The 16,197-nt window shown below is 40.5% G+C and overlaps 3 protein-coding genes across 6 annotated transcripts; 2 read left to right on the plus strand and 1 right to left on the minus strand.

Moving 5' to 3' along the window:
* Positions 1-270: 270 nt before the first annotated feature.
* Positions 271-7,700, plus strand: LOC110767513 (hapless protein). 4 transcript variants are annotated; one of them, XM_021971076.2, is made up of 5 exons: positions 271-669; positions 1,484-1,896; positions 2,675-3,860; positions 4,248-5,023; positions 5,099-7,700. In XM_021971076.2, exons 2-5 carry the CDS (start codon positions 1,745-1,747, stop codon positions 7,251-7,253), a joined length of 4,269 nt encoding a protein of 1,422 aa, XP_021826768.2. In that variant the 5' UTR covers positions 271-669; positions 1,484-1,744; the 3' UTR covers positions 7,254-7,700. The 4 variants fall into 4 exon arrangements, with proteins under 4 accessions (XP_021826768.2, XP_021826764.2, XP_021826765.2 ...); XM_021971072.2 differs by having other exon boundaries at positions 272-669; positions 4,248-7,700; XM_021971073.2 differs by having other exon boundaries at positions 272-487; positions 4,248-7,700.
* Positions 7,701-10,115: 2,415 nt separating this feature from the next.
* Positions 10,116-14,171, plus strand: LOC110767546 (PRA1 family protein G2-like). Its single transcript, XM_088255521.1, has one exon. The coding sequence runs from the start codon at positions 10,278-10,280 to the stop codon at positions 10,845-10,847; it is 570 nt and encodes a 189-aa protein (XP_088111647.1). The 5' UTR covers positions 10,116-10,277; the 3' UTR covers positions 10,848-14,171.
* LOC110767545 (P-loop containing nucleoside triphosphate hydrolases superfamily protein) lies at positions 11,612-15,504 on the minus strand. Its single transcript, XM_021971121.2, has 2 exons — positions 15,328-15,504; positions 11,612-15,063 (listed from the first exon to the last, which is right to left on the minus strand). The coding sequence occupies exon 2, from the start codon at positions 14,670-14,672 to the stop codon at positions 11,673-11,675; it is 3,000 nt and encodes a 999-aa protein (XP_021826813.1). The 5' UTR covers positions 14,673-15,063; positions 15,328-15,504; the 3' UTR covers positions 11,612-11,672.
* Between the last annotated feature and the right edge of the window lie 693 nt (positions 15,505-16,197).

The following is a 16,197-nucleotide window of genomic DNA, read 5'->3' on the forward strand; positions in this document are numbered from 1 at the left end:
CGTTGTTTTTGATTTTGAAATAGATAAAAGAGGAGGGAGGGAGGGAGGGGGGGTTAAAAGTGATATTTCCACGGTGGTGATAATTGTCAACAGGGAGAGTTTGTCGTGTAGTGGGACAAGATGGGCGTCTGAGATTGGAATTTGGGAGAAAGAAAGTGAGCAAAACAGACAATTGAGAGAGGGGCAATGGCCATGATAAAAATCAAGAATTAAAAAATGAAAGAAATTAGTATGACATATGAGGGGCTGTAGGGTAGGTATAGGATAGGACAGCTTTCTATGTATTTCTTTGTTTTTATTTTTTATTTTTATAGAGGAAAACACCACACTCTTCCTCTCTCTTACTTTCTCTCTCTCCATCTCTATCTCTCACTCTCTCTCTTCAAAACTCTCTTAACGCATATTCACAGATGGGAGGTGAATCGTGGTGTTTAATGGTACAAACCTGCTTTTTGGAGAGAAAGAGAACCTGATGCCCTTTTGATGTGTGAGTGGGTGGTGCTGTTTTCTCACTACTCTCTCTCTCTCTTCTTCTCTTTCTCTTTTGTTGCTTGTTAGTATCTACAAAGACTTCATTTTTTTTTTCTCATTTCCAGTCCAAACCAACCCAGAAAAAAAAGAGCTTCAAAACCAATACCATCATCTGCTCTGCGATTTCCTTGATCTGTGGTTCGTTTTCTCTTGCTCAAAGACTTCTTCTTTTTGGTTTTTTTCTCTTCTTCTTTTTCTTTGGTCTTCTTCTGTTTCCTTAGCTTGAACGGAAATTTCGTTTTTCATGTGTTTTGAATTTCTGGGTCTTTTGGATTGTTTGACCGCTCATTAGCTTCCGGTTTGAACAAATGAAAAAACTATCAGAATCTCGTCTTGAGATTTACACTAGACTTTGTTATGGTGAGATGTGTTGAGGTCAGTCCTACTGTTCATTTGCATGCCCCTAAGATTTGGGCTTCTTGGTCTGTCTAGCTTTCAACCTTTCAAGTTGGTTTTCTTCTTCGTAAATCTCCTTTCCCTCGCTCTTTCTGTTGTTTCATTTGAGATTTCTTCTTCATAAAAAAATTTCTTCATCTGGGGTGTTCATGATCTCTTGCTTTTGTAAACTTCCAACTCTTTATGATTTTGATTTTCATAGATTTGATTGATTGCTGAGCTATGGTAGCTAGCTAGCTAGCTAGTGGATTGTTGAGTCTAAAGCCTCAATTTTCCTGGGCTTCCCCACATAAAATATCACTCCATGAACTTTTAAGACCTGAGCAGATATCTTTGCTTGTGGGTTTTTGTTAGTTTGCCTATTTTGTTCTTTGCTTGCTCAATTGGGTTCCTTGGTGTTTTGATTTTTCAAACACATATGCTTTAAATTCACTCTTTCCCGTCACATAAAATAACGTTCTTGAGGGGTCTGGAATCTTCTATACTCTGCCGTGTTCATCTGGGTCTTTACCAAAATCCATGATCTCATGCCCCTTTCCATTTCTCTTAATTGCAGGCTGCTGATATGGATGAAGATTCTAGTGGGCTTGTTTGATTTTTCTGCAGCTGCTGCTTTCTGATAGTGTGTGGTGGTGGTGGTGCTTAGAGTGAAGAGTAAGAGGAAGAGAGAGAGAGAGACAGTGAGAGAGAAAGGGAGGGCTGGCCTATCATTATATATGCTGAAATCTAAGTTAAAGATAAGGCCCGGAGGTAGAGGTATTAGTAGAGCTTGTGACTGTTGGGAAGACAGCACAAGAAGAGAGAAGCTTTTCATCAGATGTTATCCGTTGAAAACCTTCCACCAGATCCCCCATGTCATCCACAAGCACTGATCAAAGATAGTAGTGATGATGAGAAGGCCTCTCAAACTCCATCCTTTCCAGAGGTAGTAGATCTATCAAAGCCACCCCTTCCCAAGTTCTCCATAAGGTAATTTCTCTCTCTCTCTCTCTCTCTCTCATTGGAGGAGGAAATGAATAGTTGTTGATTATGATCATAACTCAGCTTGGTGTTTGTTTTTCCTATCATGGGTCTAACTGCTTCTCTTTTTCTCTTTGTGATCTCAAAGTTTATCCCATCTTAGAGCGTGTTGAGTCAGATCCAGAGATGCATGTTGTTCCTTGTGGCTCAGTCCAACATGGGGCCTAAGTCATGACCACACCCCCATCTTGTCTCTATTTTTAGTGTTTGGGGATTTTGCCTGCTTTGGCTAATAATGAACTCTTTCACGGCTCTTAATCCCACAAAGCCACACGTTTCTTCATATGTTTTATTTCCTTAATTCATGCTCTTAATCTACCCAACTAGATTTCCAGGATTTTTACTTGCTTTTCTTCCCCCAATGTTGTTGCTTGTGATTTCATGTCACCTTTATTTGCCATGAGTTTTAATTAATCTCAGAGCTTGTTCAGACCATATCTGCAGACATCTTCTGAGTTCCTAGATCATCGAATCTCCAACTCACTTGGGCATATCTTGGATTTTTCTCTACTGTTGTGTGTGTGTTTTTTTTTTCTTTCTTTCCTTTTTAGTTCCATGGTCCATATATATTCCCTTTCTTTGTTAAAAATTAACATACAATAAAAGGGTGCCTAACAGTAACGTAGTTTGAGTTCTCTTTGGACTCGGTCTAAAGGTGGCTTAGATGAGTCATGCATTGCAATTGACCATTTAAGTTAATAATGAGATATGATGTTTTGTTTCGCAGAGATTATGTTTTTACTTCACGGAGCAAGGATATCCAGACCAACTGGCCTTTTTCCCAGAAGAATTTGCAACTTTGTTTGAAACATGGCGTGAAGGATCTGTTGCCACCATTTCAAAGTCTTGATGCAGCAAAGAACCAATCCATTACGAGATGTACTGTTGAAAATGAAAACAAAAGCAATCTTGATATTGCAGAATCTTCTGGACATGATGATCATGTAGTATTAGACTCGTCCAACAATACTATACTGAAGGAGAAGCTAGCAGAAGCTTGCACGGACACAACAACAACTTCATGCAGGTCTGAAGGAGAAAATGATTTTCCATCCACAACTACAAGCATTTCTCAATCTGAAATAGAAGAGTCAGTTCCTACCAACAGGCAATCAAGCCCACTGTTAAGAACTGGTACTTCATTGGAAGCTGCCTCAGTTGAAGTTAAAGCTGTAAGTCTTCCTGTTGTTGTTGCCAACAAGAGAGAAAGCAAGACCCGACCCTCGGGTAAGAAGTGCAGATTGGTAGTAAAATTCAGCAGCCACTCCGAGAGAAGCTCAACTGAAGATATTGCTTCAAATTGTACTGCCGTTTCAGAAACAATGACTTCAAAAATTTGCCCTGTTTGCAAAACCTTCTCATCGTCTTCTAATACCACCTTGAATGCTCATATTGATCAGTGCCTTTCCGGGGAGTCAACTCCCAAGTGGACTGTGGATTCTAATAAACTAACAAGGCACAGAATTAAGCCAAGGAAGACCAAATTGATGGTGGATATATATACTACTGCTCAGCATTGCACATTAGAAGATCTTGATAGAAGAAATGGTTCCAGCTGGGCCACTAGTGTTTCAAGCTTTCCTACTCAGGATAATGAGCACTCTGAGATGCCTGTTGAAGAGAAAAGGCAAAGAGTGTCCTCAGCCCATCCTGATGATATCGATGTTGGTGCAGTCTATGTGGACGCCAATGGCACCAAAGTTAGGATTTTATCCAAGTTTGATGATGCGCCATCTCCATCAGTGCCTAAAGTGGTAGAGCATCTTCGACCAAGAAAACCTTTGAAACGGGGTAAAGGAAGCAAATTCCTTTCAGCCAAAAAGCAAAAGCGCCATGCATCTAAACATCACAAGTACCTTAAACTTGCTCCTCAAAGCAAAAACTTTTTCTCTTCCAAGGCTCATTCTTCTCAGGTACGCCACTCTTGCTTTATGTATTTACATGGTCTTTTACCCTCTTCTACTGATTTATTTATATACATCTCTTCACTGTTTTTCTTAAAGTCATTTGTTTGACTAAAGAAGTTCCTCAAGACAGGCTACTAATTTCACCTTATGTCTCACCAACTTATTGACAACATGCACTTTGATGCCATAAAAGGAAAATGAATAAAGAAGAAAAGCTTTGCTATATTTCAGAATGAAAATTATATTATATGCTCTCAATATGCTTCTCACTGCTTTTCGTTGGATTTTCTTTGCTAACACTGCTTTTCTTTTGAATTACAAGTTTAAAGAAACCTCTTTGTTGCAAATATGGTGGTTTATAAATTAACGTATGGCAAAATTGTTTTTAAACAGATTCATGGGGGCCAAGAAAGATATGGAGTGAAAGAAAGTTCCAAGGACGAGGGACAGCAAATGGAGAAGCAGGCCAATTCCTGCAATCCTGGAGCTTTAAGACGATGGGCTTGCTCCAAACGGACTGGTGTTGTAAAGAAGTTGAACAAGAAGCATGTGTCTCAGAATTTTTTGGTTGAGGGTGATCAAAGAGGTTTAGATAACTGTCTTGTGGAGAGAAACCATGCTATAAAACCAATGAATTTTTCTGGAGATCAAAATTCTTCTCCAGAAAAAAGTGGGAGCACAGAGAATGTATATTATGAAGCTCAAGACAGTGACAAGAGTGACTGCTCTCCTGGAAGAAAGAGAGCAGGAAGTCCCTTTCCTGGTGCTGATATCAGTGATAATCTTGAGAGGTCCCTTCAGCGAAACTCCCATCAGTTTAGTAAAGACAGAAATTTTGCTCCTGATAGTTGCAACCTGAACCTTACAAACTCTGACGGGAACTTTGCACCTTTGAGCAACAATAAAGTTGGTTCTGCTGCAGGTCTATGTGAAAATTTTGATAGTCCTCCAGATGCTAGCACAAAACCATCTAAGAGTCGTGATGCCTCCAGATCAAATGCCATGAAATCCCCCTTACCAAAGAAAAATGTGTTGTCTGTTGGCGGTGGGCTATCTTTGACTGAATCCAATTCCGTTGTGGCTAAAAGCCCAGCTGTTAAGAATCAAGTGCATGAAAGGGTAGAAGTTGATAAAGAGGTTGCTCCCCGGAATTCTGAGCCTGATCAACGGTATGATTTCATGTATAATTGTGCTGGAAAGCGGTCTAGAAGAGGAGATATTACTGACGAAATATCTATTTGCAGAAACACTGTGTTGCAAAGGAGACAAAATAGAGGTTCCATAAGTATCTCTGGAAGGAAAGAAACCTTGGCCTCGAAGAGTTCACAATTTTCATCTGAGCGTTATGGACATGATGAGAGGGAAAGTATGGATTCTTCTGTTAGAGTTGATGGCTTGGGAGTCGCTCAGGAGGATCAAATCCTCGGTAATGACATTGTTACTGAAACGTCTTCCCTAATAGGTGTTGGGGAGACCGTTGCTAGTTTTTGCAATACAGTAGATCCTGAACTTCACATACCGAGTGGCCGTTTCAAAGCCAAATCCGACTGTCAAAAATATAAGGGACCTTTTTCCGAATCTGAAGCACTGGCAAGTCCAGCTGATCCAAGAATTAGTAACGAGCAAGAGATGTTTTCTGCTGATGAAGTGGAAGACGCCCCACTCGGGCAGAATCTTAGTAATGCCGACGAAATGGACTCGGAAGTTGGCCAGGGAAGCTATTTTCCTGAGGTTGATCCAATACCTATTCCAGGGCCACCAGGATCATTTTTGCCAAGTCCTAGAGATATGGGCTCAGATGATTTTCAAGGGAACTCTTCACTAACCACGAGCCGAGTTCAATCATCTCAAGATCAGCTTGATTTCATTGATGGGGATTCATCAGATTCACCTCTTTCTACAACATCAACCATCTCTAATTCCACTGGGACAAAATGTGATCTGAAGTATTCTGAACCATTATCATCTATAGGACCTCAATCAGTTCAAGACAACATCAGGTCGGGCTTATCACATGCAATCATTGATCCTTGTGTAGAAATTAATGCTGCTGCAGCTCAACAGATAACTGGTATAGCAGCAGAAAGACTTGCTTTTGATAGAGAGAACTTTAAAGTCAACAAGACATCTCTTGAGAGGGGACCTCTCAGCTTCAAAGGTAACGATCAACCTTGCTGTTGTCAAAGAAAGGAGAGAACCTTTCAGGGTGTGGCTTTAAATTATCAAGAATCACCACTATTAAGGCGACGAGCAATGGCACTGCCTGCCATGGGAAAGCAAGTGGGTTGCAATCCAAACACAAGAACCAACAATGTGGAGACGAGGTCTGACATGACAGACACCTTCTTTCCGAATGGTTTCCCAACTTCAAGATCTGAACAGATGGTTTTCCCTGTCACTAAGTCATCTACAGGTTCCATTCCTTTGAAGGGTTCTCCAGATGGCAAAGGGAAGTTTTCTGGTCACAGTGATTGTGATTCTGTTAGTCCATCTGCTTCTAATTCCGTACTCCGGCTGATGGGAAAGAATTTGATGGTGGTCAATAGAGATGAAGATGCATCAGCTCCGCCGGTGCAGGCTCAATCACATGCCCCAATTAACCATCTAACTTCACAGTTTCCAACATTCTCAGGAGTTGTTCCTGGCAATCAAAATCAGTTTTACCATTCCTTCCATCATAGTCTTCCTCATGGTTCAGTTATCTTTGGTCAAGATCCCCATAACAAAGTGGGGGAATGTTTTGATGCAGCGCACTTCAACAGTTTTAGAAGCTATAGCAATCCGAAGACACCACAAGTGGTTGCACGAGGACCTGTAAGCTTGTTTTCACAGCAGCATACAGATGGTGGTTTTGTGGCATCCATGGAATCTCATGAGTATAAAGGTGACTACAATTTTCCAATCCCACAGAACAAGAATATAAGCAAACCCATTGGAGCACCCGCATTTCAAATGGAGAGAGTTATGAACACTCCGGACCACCGACGCAAGAATTCAGATTCTGCTTCCAGTGCAAATAAAGAGATTATCATCATTGATGATCCCGAAAGTGAACCAGATTTGGCCTGTAATGTTTCAAACTACTCAGAAGGGTCGAGGGAAGGCCAAGTAGTGTGTTCTGGCATTCCAGTTCCAGCAGCTCCCAGTTATAACTCACAGCGTGTGAATCCTTTTTCCTGTTATGAGTCACAGGACCCTTCTCTTCTCTGTGGATCACCAGTTTTGTACAACACCGCCTTGCATGCAATTCCCTCCCGACGAGCCAATGCAAGTCCTGCCCGGTGGAGTTGTACTTCAGAAGGTTCTGGTGTGCTGCAGCGGACTCCTTTTCTTGCAGCATCGTCATCTTCAAGAAGTCATCTGAGACCTACAGTTTACAATTCTCCGAGCTTGTCATAGTAACCAAGTTGTGTTTGAAAGTGGCTATTTTCACCTGGTTTTGAGCACAACCAGGTTTGCTTTAGTCAAACCCTGTACTGATCCTAGAATGCTCGTAGATAGATCACTGGAAACTTTTGGGGGATAAAAGAAGAGGGAATGGCGGTTGATCAAAGATAGAGATGTTCACTGTACCAAATGTTGGTTCAAAACAATGCAGTTTTTCAGGCTTCTGCTTAGGGATGCTACCCAGAGAATAGACAGTGTATAAGGGATCCATGAATAATATATAGTTGACATAAAAGCTTGGCTCAAAGTCAATATATAGAGTCGAGCATTGCTGTAAGGAAGGTTTTATTTTGTATTTTCTTCTTTTTTTATTTTATAGAATTTTGTTAGAGCTACTTTCATGTGTTTTTGCCTCAATTAAATGTGAATTACAAGCAACACCAGTTCTAGTCTTGAAAATCTATTATTTTCTGATTTGGTTTCGGTTCATCTGCGCTTTCCATACGTATTGGAGTACTTCAAACCATAGAGAAAATTCTGTTGAATTAAAACCAATTAAACATGCAGCTAAGTTATAAAGTAGCATAGATGGTATCTGCCGTTATTGCCAATCTTGAAGCATAAAATTTGATAATAAAATGGCAATGCAAATCTTGGTTTTGAAGAGTAAGGCTTCTGAATATGATTTTCCTTCCCTCGAGCTAAAGGAACATAAAATACTAAAAATAAAGCGACACAAAGGGAGAAATACCAAATTAACTTGATAAGAATAACTATGAACGAACATTTCAAAAACTTTCACGATGAAAAACCCACATGCAGAAACCTACGCAGATAGCCAACAAAGATGTATCTATATATCTATATATTTGATGATATCTTCTGCTGGTTTTGATCATTAATATTGTATGTGTTTTCTTTCTAGGCACCAAGAGATGGGAGGCTCCACCATTAGATTTTGCCGAGACAGTGTATCTTTTAGCTAGCTAGCGATAGACTTTCATATATATAGATATTATTTGATGTGGGGTCTTATGACTAGAGAAAATGCAGAGGCTACAGTGATGACTGAGACCCTCTTGCCAATAAAACTCATAGAATGTTTTAACTTTTGGCAGTTTTTAAGTCACTTATTTCTTCGTTTCTTGCTTTATTTTCCTCCTCAATTTCCATGCTACGTACAATGCAAAACAAAAAAAATGGTACCATATGAATGAAAGAATGAATGAGAGAGAAAGAGAGAGGTGCACGGTCAATTTAAGGTACATAAAAAACGACAAATCGAAATACAAAATAAAATGGCCGTTGGATTCGCAATAATATGCTTTGCTCAATAATAATGCAGTACGTTATACTATTGGCAGTTCCTGTTTTGCTGAAAGATATAACTAGGAAGTCACGCACAACTAATAGAGACGGGTATGTTCCGATATAATTAGGTTTAATATTCCTAATTAATATGATACACAATATGGTATAACAATATAATTTCTTTAACGTTACTTTTATTTTGTTGAAAGAGCCGTGCTCGAATTTAATTAATTAGTTAATAGATGAGCATATTGAGCACCTTTCTTTTCTTTTTATAAGGACATCATGATATGTAATTAAAAAGCTATTGTTTTTGTGCGTTTAAAAAATTGGGGGTCGGGGGTTACGCAAATGGATGGAACGTGGGGATGTAAATTTTGCATGGTGAAAGCTGGACACTCCCCCATTACACAGTCTTCACAAAGACAATGGCTCTAGTTGTGCAATTGTGTTTTGTGGGCCATTCTTTGTCTTTCTTCTTGTCACTTTATTCTAATTCTAATGCGGCCTCTCAAAAGCATACTTTGAACGTTGAGAGAGAGAGAGAGAGAGAGAGAGAGAGAGAGAGAGAGAGAGAGAAGTATCTGGTGTTCAATCTTGAGAGAAAAAAAAGTATTTGTTGTGTTCTACACGTACCCTTCGAATCTCTCTCTCTCATTATAATAGCATTGACCAGTCTCTAGAGTTCCAAACATACTATTATATATGATGCTTCTCACTATTTGTATGGTGCTACCTATTAGCCTAATCATTTTCGTTAATTATATTAATTATGAAAAAGACATTCCCACCCACATTCTGTATAAAACGCATTTGAGTTTGGTTTGAAAAATGTCCCGTGTTTTGGTGGAAGTGGAATTCGTCATTTTTTCGAGAGGACTTTACCTTTTATGGGTTTATGAAATTAGTTTTGTCTTTGAGCAAAGCCATGAGATTCATGTTGAAATGATTCTAGCTGCTCCATTTGAGCACGTATGGACAACACACAAGAGTCAAAAATCCAACCCTAAACTGCAATAACTTGTAAAATACACTCACTACTACTCAATTCGAAATTTGAATTCAAATCACATGTTGGAAGGGGGCATAGGGTTGGGTCTGCATTCTTAACTTAAGGGTTGAAAAAACCTCTCAAATTTGCAACAAATCCTAAGCTTATTCCCAATTCGAATTACCAGTTAAATCACATTATATTAGTTAATAGACATAGTATATTAAACAATAAGGTTCAAGTTTTATGTTGGCTTGAACTTGTGATTCGAATATCTAATCTTAGTTTGATGATTATTTTTGTTTGGGCCGAAGAGAAATTTTATTAGAAATCCATACAGACCAATCCATGCAATTCAAACACATAGAACCTTTATGTTTGTTTGAGAGGCTTGAGTTAGATTAACTGCTTGAGCGATATTAGGGAATGAAAGAATCGAATTTTGACTTCCAAAGCACAAGTAAATGCTCTTAACTACTTGAGTTAGAAACTCCTTTAAGAGATTTGCTTCCCCTACCCCAATAGTATCAAAAATCTTTATGTATGTGAAGCAAATCTTTTTGAGTTCAAGTGCAATATTTTTTTTTTTTGGGGTAACTCTCTCTCTCTCTCTCTCTCAGTCTGAGGCCCACTTACCAACCAATCAAACTCACAGAAGAAACACACAAACAGAGTTGAAGGGTAGGTGCCAAGTCAAACATTCAATCAAAAACCCCATCGAAAACGAAAACCAAATGTCACCGTCACACTCCGTCACACCACCAACCTACACCAGCATACCCATTTCCGTCTCCGGCTCCGATGCCATCACCCGATCCATCAAAAATCTCAACGACGCCGTCTCCCGCCGCCGCCACTGGCCCGAGTTTGCTTCCTCACTCGACCGGCCCGACTCGTTCTCCGCCGCCCTGACCCGGATCCGTACCAACGCCAACCACTTCCGGGTCAATTACTTGCTCCTGATCGGCGCCTGTGGGGCCCTCTCGCTCATCGGAAGCCCGGGATGGCTTGTGGTGACGGCGGCCGTCGTGGGCCTGTGGCTGGTGGTCTACTTTTTCAGGGAGGACCCACTTGAGGTGTGGGGCTACCACGTCAGCGATTGGGCCGTGCTGGTGGGTCTGGGATTGGTCTCTGTTTTGGTTGTTTGGGCCAGCGGTGGACTTGGGAGTGTCTTATTGGGCCTTGTAGTTGGGCTTGTGTTATGTGGGGTCCACGGGCTGCTCCGGAACCCGGAAGGCTTGTTTCTCAACGAGAATGATGCTGCTTCCCAAGGCTTGATCGGGCCCACTTCTCCATCAGTCTGATAAACCCTAAATTCATTCATATTTTAATTATTATTTTATTATTTGGGGTTGATGAGTGTTGCATTCTGTGGCTTGAAAACAAACGACAAGCATTTCATTGTCGTTTTCTTTTTTGTTCTGGTTGAATTTTTTGGGTGTTTGTGGATTGTGGTGTGTTGGGGTTTGACTGATGTTTGACTGATTTATTAGGTGTGTAAGAATGTAACTAATAATAGAGTGAAAAATGATAGTGTGTTTCTCTTGTAACAACTGATTTATGGGTTTCTATTATTTTTCTGATGGAATGGAATGAAGAAATTTTACTAAATTTAATGCATGTATTATTAATTTTCTACTTGTTTGGGTTTGTTGGCTCAGACTCAAAGATTGCTTTCATTGACTTGTAGTAATTTTGCAAATTGCAAAGAAAATTTTATGCACTGCATTTACACTGATAGAAGAAAGAAAGAAGGGTCTTTGTCACTCTCTCTATAACCACAATTGATTGAGTCACACAGCAGCCAACCTTTTATGGCTTTGCTATCAACATGGGACCCTGCCTTGATTGAGTATTTATTTAGGAGATCAAATGAAATGAAACAAAACAAAACTTAGGGTCTACTCTCAAACTACCATACTTTTTTTTTATTGCTCTTAATTTGCTTGAGAAATTCACTGTGATTGCTTCTGGTGCAATTTTGGTAAGCAATATAGCAGTAGTGTCCTGAAGGAAAATATATGGTCTAAATTGCTGATATTACAACTAACTAGATTGATTACAAGTGTTAACAAAACTGAGTTCCTTAGAACAAAAGGATTACTGGTTTTAAACATGAGGATTTTCCTTTATATCTTGCTCCTCATTCTTACTAACTTTGCCAAAGTTTCTTGAGCTGCCAAGGTTTGAGCATGGTTGTGACCCAGCATAACTGTTCTGATACTAATACAAGTTCTGCACAGCTCTTCGCCGCTGTCGAAATGCCCGCCCCGAAGCAGCAATTTCGCCCTGGTCTCCAGTAATGTCGCCTTCAACAATGTCACGTCTTGCCACACGTATTCATCCACCCTTTGGTTGCTTTGCAACTTGTTCTTCCAGCAGAGAGAGCCATGGCACCAGTCTTGTATTTGAGAGACAAAGGACTTCTCTACTTCCTCAAGTACATTTGTGCAAACCTTTAAAAGTTCCAATGCTGAGTTGCATCTGGAGAAGGTTGTGAAGGCCCTAATTGCAAGAGGGAGGGCTGTCTTTTTTATGTATAAAACCATGTCGATCGCCTTTAACTGCACAAGAGGAGGCTCCGATTTGAACCCGAAAACAAGGAATGCAGTGGCCCACAGGTGGTCTAAGTTTACCAATGGATTGCCAAGTTTCCTTATGCCCTGAACTGTTGCCTTGGCAGCTACTAAACCTTCTTTTCTCTTTGTATATACCTGCGTTATGGGATGGAACTGGATCCAACATCCGAATGGTTTTTTCGCTGTTCGCGCTAGTCCTAGTTTAACAAGAAGATGGGCTGAGTCTTCTTCAGCACTCTTCCATGCTTGTGGTGCAAAGCAACTAGAGCAGGAGCCAAATGTGACACTAATGCAATTCGTCCATTTCCTGAGCCGGCTTTTAGTGGCGGGCATATTGTTAGCTGCAGTAGTCAGAAGAGTCAAGGAAATAGGTGTTGGGGCAAACCAGGCACCAACAAGAAGCATTCTTGAGGCAAGAAGGTTGATGATCCCACTAGATTGTTGTAAGACGGCGAAGCAAAACGATATGACTTTCATTAGGAAAGAGTTGTTCTTGTAATACTGCTCTTCAGTGATGCTTATGAACGGACAAGGAGAGCCTTCGTCAAGTTGCATTTGGCTGATAGCTTCAAAGAGAGCAGAGGGGGCAATAGCTAGTTCAGAAAGCAGTGAACCAATCAGCCACAAACCAAAGCTCAGCCTTCCTAGTTTCTCATCAAATTTCATCAGAATTTCCAACTCCTCAGCTGAGTAATCTTTCTTTTTTCTTCCTCTGATCAAAATCATTGCATCCGAAACCGGCAACGGTGGAAGCTGCATTGCATCAAAATTCATTACCTTGGACAGCCTAGTTGTGATGATCACATGAGACCCTCCTGTGTTCCTTGGGATCAAGTCATGTAGATCCTTCCCTTCCCACCACTCTCTCTCAGTCTCAAGATTATCAATCACAATCAAATAAGGCATGTCCCGGAACAACTCCCTCTTGACTCTCTTGAATGCTTCAAATTCCTGCTCCTCAAAGCTTCGAATTCGTCCCCTATCTTTTTCAGCATCAGCACTCACATCCAATCCCAAATTCTGAGACAGATTCAATATGTTCTGCCTAAAATATCTAGCTTCCCCACCAATCCACAAGACCATCTTGTACCTTTGGCAATACCTGTAAGCAAATTCCAGTGCAAGTTCAGTCTTTCCAATGCCTGGAACCCCATTTAAGCAGATCACACTGCTTCCCAAGCTCTTGTAATTCCCACTTTTCGACTTCTTGTACTTTGACCTCTTGAATGAATTTCTTCCCACAACTGGTTCAATCCAAGCCTCTAAATTGGGCTCTTCGCACTTGCCCATCTCTAAATTAATGTACCTCCCTCCTCTAGTGGTAACCACTTCGCTTTCGTCATCTGCTACGCCTTCAGAATGGCCACTGGCTTCTCCTTTGATGATGGTCATAGAGCATTCTTGCTCTAAGTAGTCCCCTGAAGAACCAAACAAAGCAGTTTCAATTTCCATAATCTCCTTCTCTCTTCCCACAAAGAACTTGTTTCTTGGGAAAGGCAGCTCATCAACTCCTTCCATATCTGTCTGAGACACGCTTTGCCTCCCAAGCTTTGTCCGTAAAACCCCGGCAGCTTTCGATACAATGTTCCTCCAGTTACCCTCATTGGCTTCCAGCTTGAACTCATTGGACTTCATGAGCCCATCAATGGCTTCTTTACATTCTCTGTCAATTGAGCTGTAGTTGAGAAGACCCAAGATTTCAGCAGGCCCAGTGTCAAAGAATATTGGGAAGAGGTTCTTCTTCTGGGCAAAGAACCTAACCTCCTCCATGCTCAAATGGTTGATAAAGCTAGAACTAGTAACAACCACAACCCCATATGTCACTGAGCAGATGACTCTGTCAGCAATCTCTTGGCTCTGAGTATCAGAGTACTTAGCCCTGTCAGCAACAAAACAAGCAATACCCTGGAGCTCAAGCTCTGATTTAAGCCACTTGCAGAAGCGCACCAAGCTTGGATTTTGGCCATGGAACCCAATGTACACATCACAGCTCCTCAGCTTGGCATTTGAAGCAGGGGAAACAGGGCCTTTGGCAAATGAAATCCGAGGGACAGGGAAGGAAAAAGAAATGCGTGGAGGTGCAGAGTCAAACTTGAGCTTCAAAGGGTCAGAAATATCATCAGAATATTCATATTGATCTGACGGTGGAGTGTAAGAACTGCTTGGTATGTCATCTGACTGTGAACCACGGCATAATGAGACCAGTGGAGAAGGCTGTGTGGTGGGGTTTGAGCTCTCTTGGGTTTCTTGGGGCTTTGGTGTTAAGGCCCTTGGAGAAATGTATGGAGACTGTAGAGCTGAAACAAATGCTGATGAAGGTGGGGAGACTAGAGATGGAGAGTTGTATGGTGAGGATTCAATTGAGTTCTTCAAGTTTGGAGAAGGCAAAGTCTCTTTACCTGTTTCTTGGCTGCTACAAGTTTTTGTTGTTTTTGGTGTTGTTGATGAAGCTATTTTGATGGTAAGCCCACTAGAAACCATGGTGTCTAGAGGAGTTTTCTGGGGAGCTTTAGCAGATTTTGATGCTTGTTTCTCTTCATCCATGGCCATTTGCAGCTTTGGTAGATCTCACTTCAGATATTTAAACTACACCAGTGTTTCAGTTCTTTTCACCAGACAGCATTAGTACTTCAGAGTTACTACTCTCTCACTCTACAATGTACTTTGAGTACTGAGCATCCCCAGGTCCTCACACAAGAATCATTTTTTGGCTGAAAGGAACCAAAATCCCTCAGCTTTCTTCTGTGCTTTCTTTGTAAGTTTCAAAAATATACTGAAAGATACAATGTTTCTGTGAATGGCTCAGATGTGGGAAGACTCTGCCAGAAGATGAATGCAACAGTAAAACTCAAACAGGAGAAATCTTCTGCCCTTGATGTATATCACTCGCCATTGTGGGCCAATCTTTGGTGAGAGCCAGACTTTTGTTTCTATCCTGCAGCTGACGAGAGCAGATTTGACCAAGAGGGTTAGAAACAGAAGCACAGAAAATCCACCTTAGTGAATGATGAGTTGGGTTCTTTTTATTTTTCATGCATTTACATCAAGCCTATAGTTTGGGAAGATTTGAATGCTAATCATTTAAGCTTTTGCTTGCTATGATTGAAGTTGTTGCTTTGGTTGATCTATATAATCATGATATAACAACTAAAAATGACCATATATATATTTGGTGCAATATTCTCAAAATCAATCAACTTGTTACCTTAGCTTTGATGGATAGGAGGCTAAGATGAAAAGGAAGGCCCTACTTTGCTGCAACTCCTGCGAAGCCCATGTCTTTATGTTTCTGTTTCTGTGATTGAACAAGCTGGATGGAGAGAGGGAGATAGAGAGAAAGAGAGAGATGGGGGGAATCTAATTGCTAATGTATGGGTTGGATCTGTGAGGTTTTGAACATAAAATATTACCCAAAATGCTTAAAAAGAAGTTGCAGCAGAGGGTTAAATGCATAGCATTTTGTATTATATTAATTTGTGTTGGGGTTTGCCAATTTATTTTTGTTTTATGTGCTGTACATCTTAATCTCTCTAAATTTTAAATCTAACATGAGATTTCTCTTACTTGGTCACAGAAGCCAAAGATTGGTCAGAAAGCAAGCACTAGGAGAAAAGGACATTGGGAGAGCAACCATAACTCACAACTTGTTTGTACACTTGGGTGGGTTTGTGGCCAAACCAAATGGGGTTCAAACTCAAATTGTACTAGACATAAATAAAAAACAATTTTTACCATATATTAATTTTTTCCTAAACTTTATATTTATTTGGCAATGCAGGTTTTTCCTCTGTGTGAATGAAGTCATCCGACAGAGTTTGAATAATATTTGCATGGGAAATTGGACCAAAGACTAGTCCAACTGACTCACTGAGAGGACTGAAGAATTTACCATTCAAGAGTGATTTTCTTTTGCCCGTATGGGTTCTCTGGGCACCCCAAATGGGGTCACCTTTTTATATTATCTTAGATTCTTATGCATTTGATAAGACTCACTACTAAAAAATTGAGATGTGATCATTGGAATGGATATGGATGAGGTAAATGTAGAAATTGCAAGAAAGAGGCTTTACTCTTG

The sequence above is a fragment of the Prunus avium genome, chromosome 6 (genome assembly GCF_965620075.1).
Source record: "Prunus avium chromosome 6, drPruAviu1.hap1.1, whole genome shotgun sequence".
NCBI classification, from domain to species: domain Eukaryota; kingdom Viridiplantae; phylum Streptophyta; class Magnoliopsida; order Rosales; family Rosaceae; genus Prunus; species Prunus avium.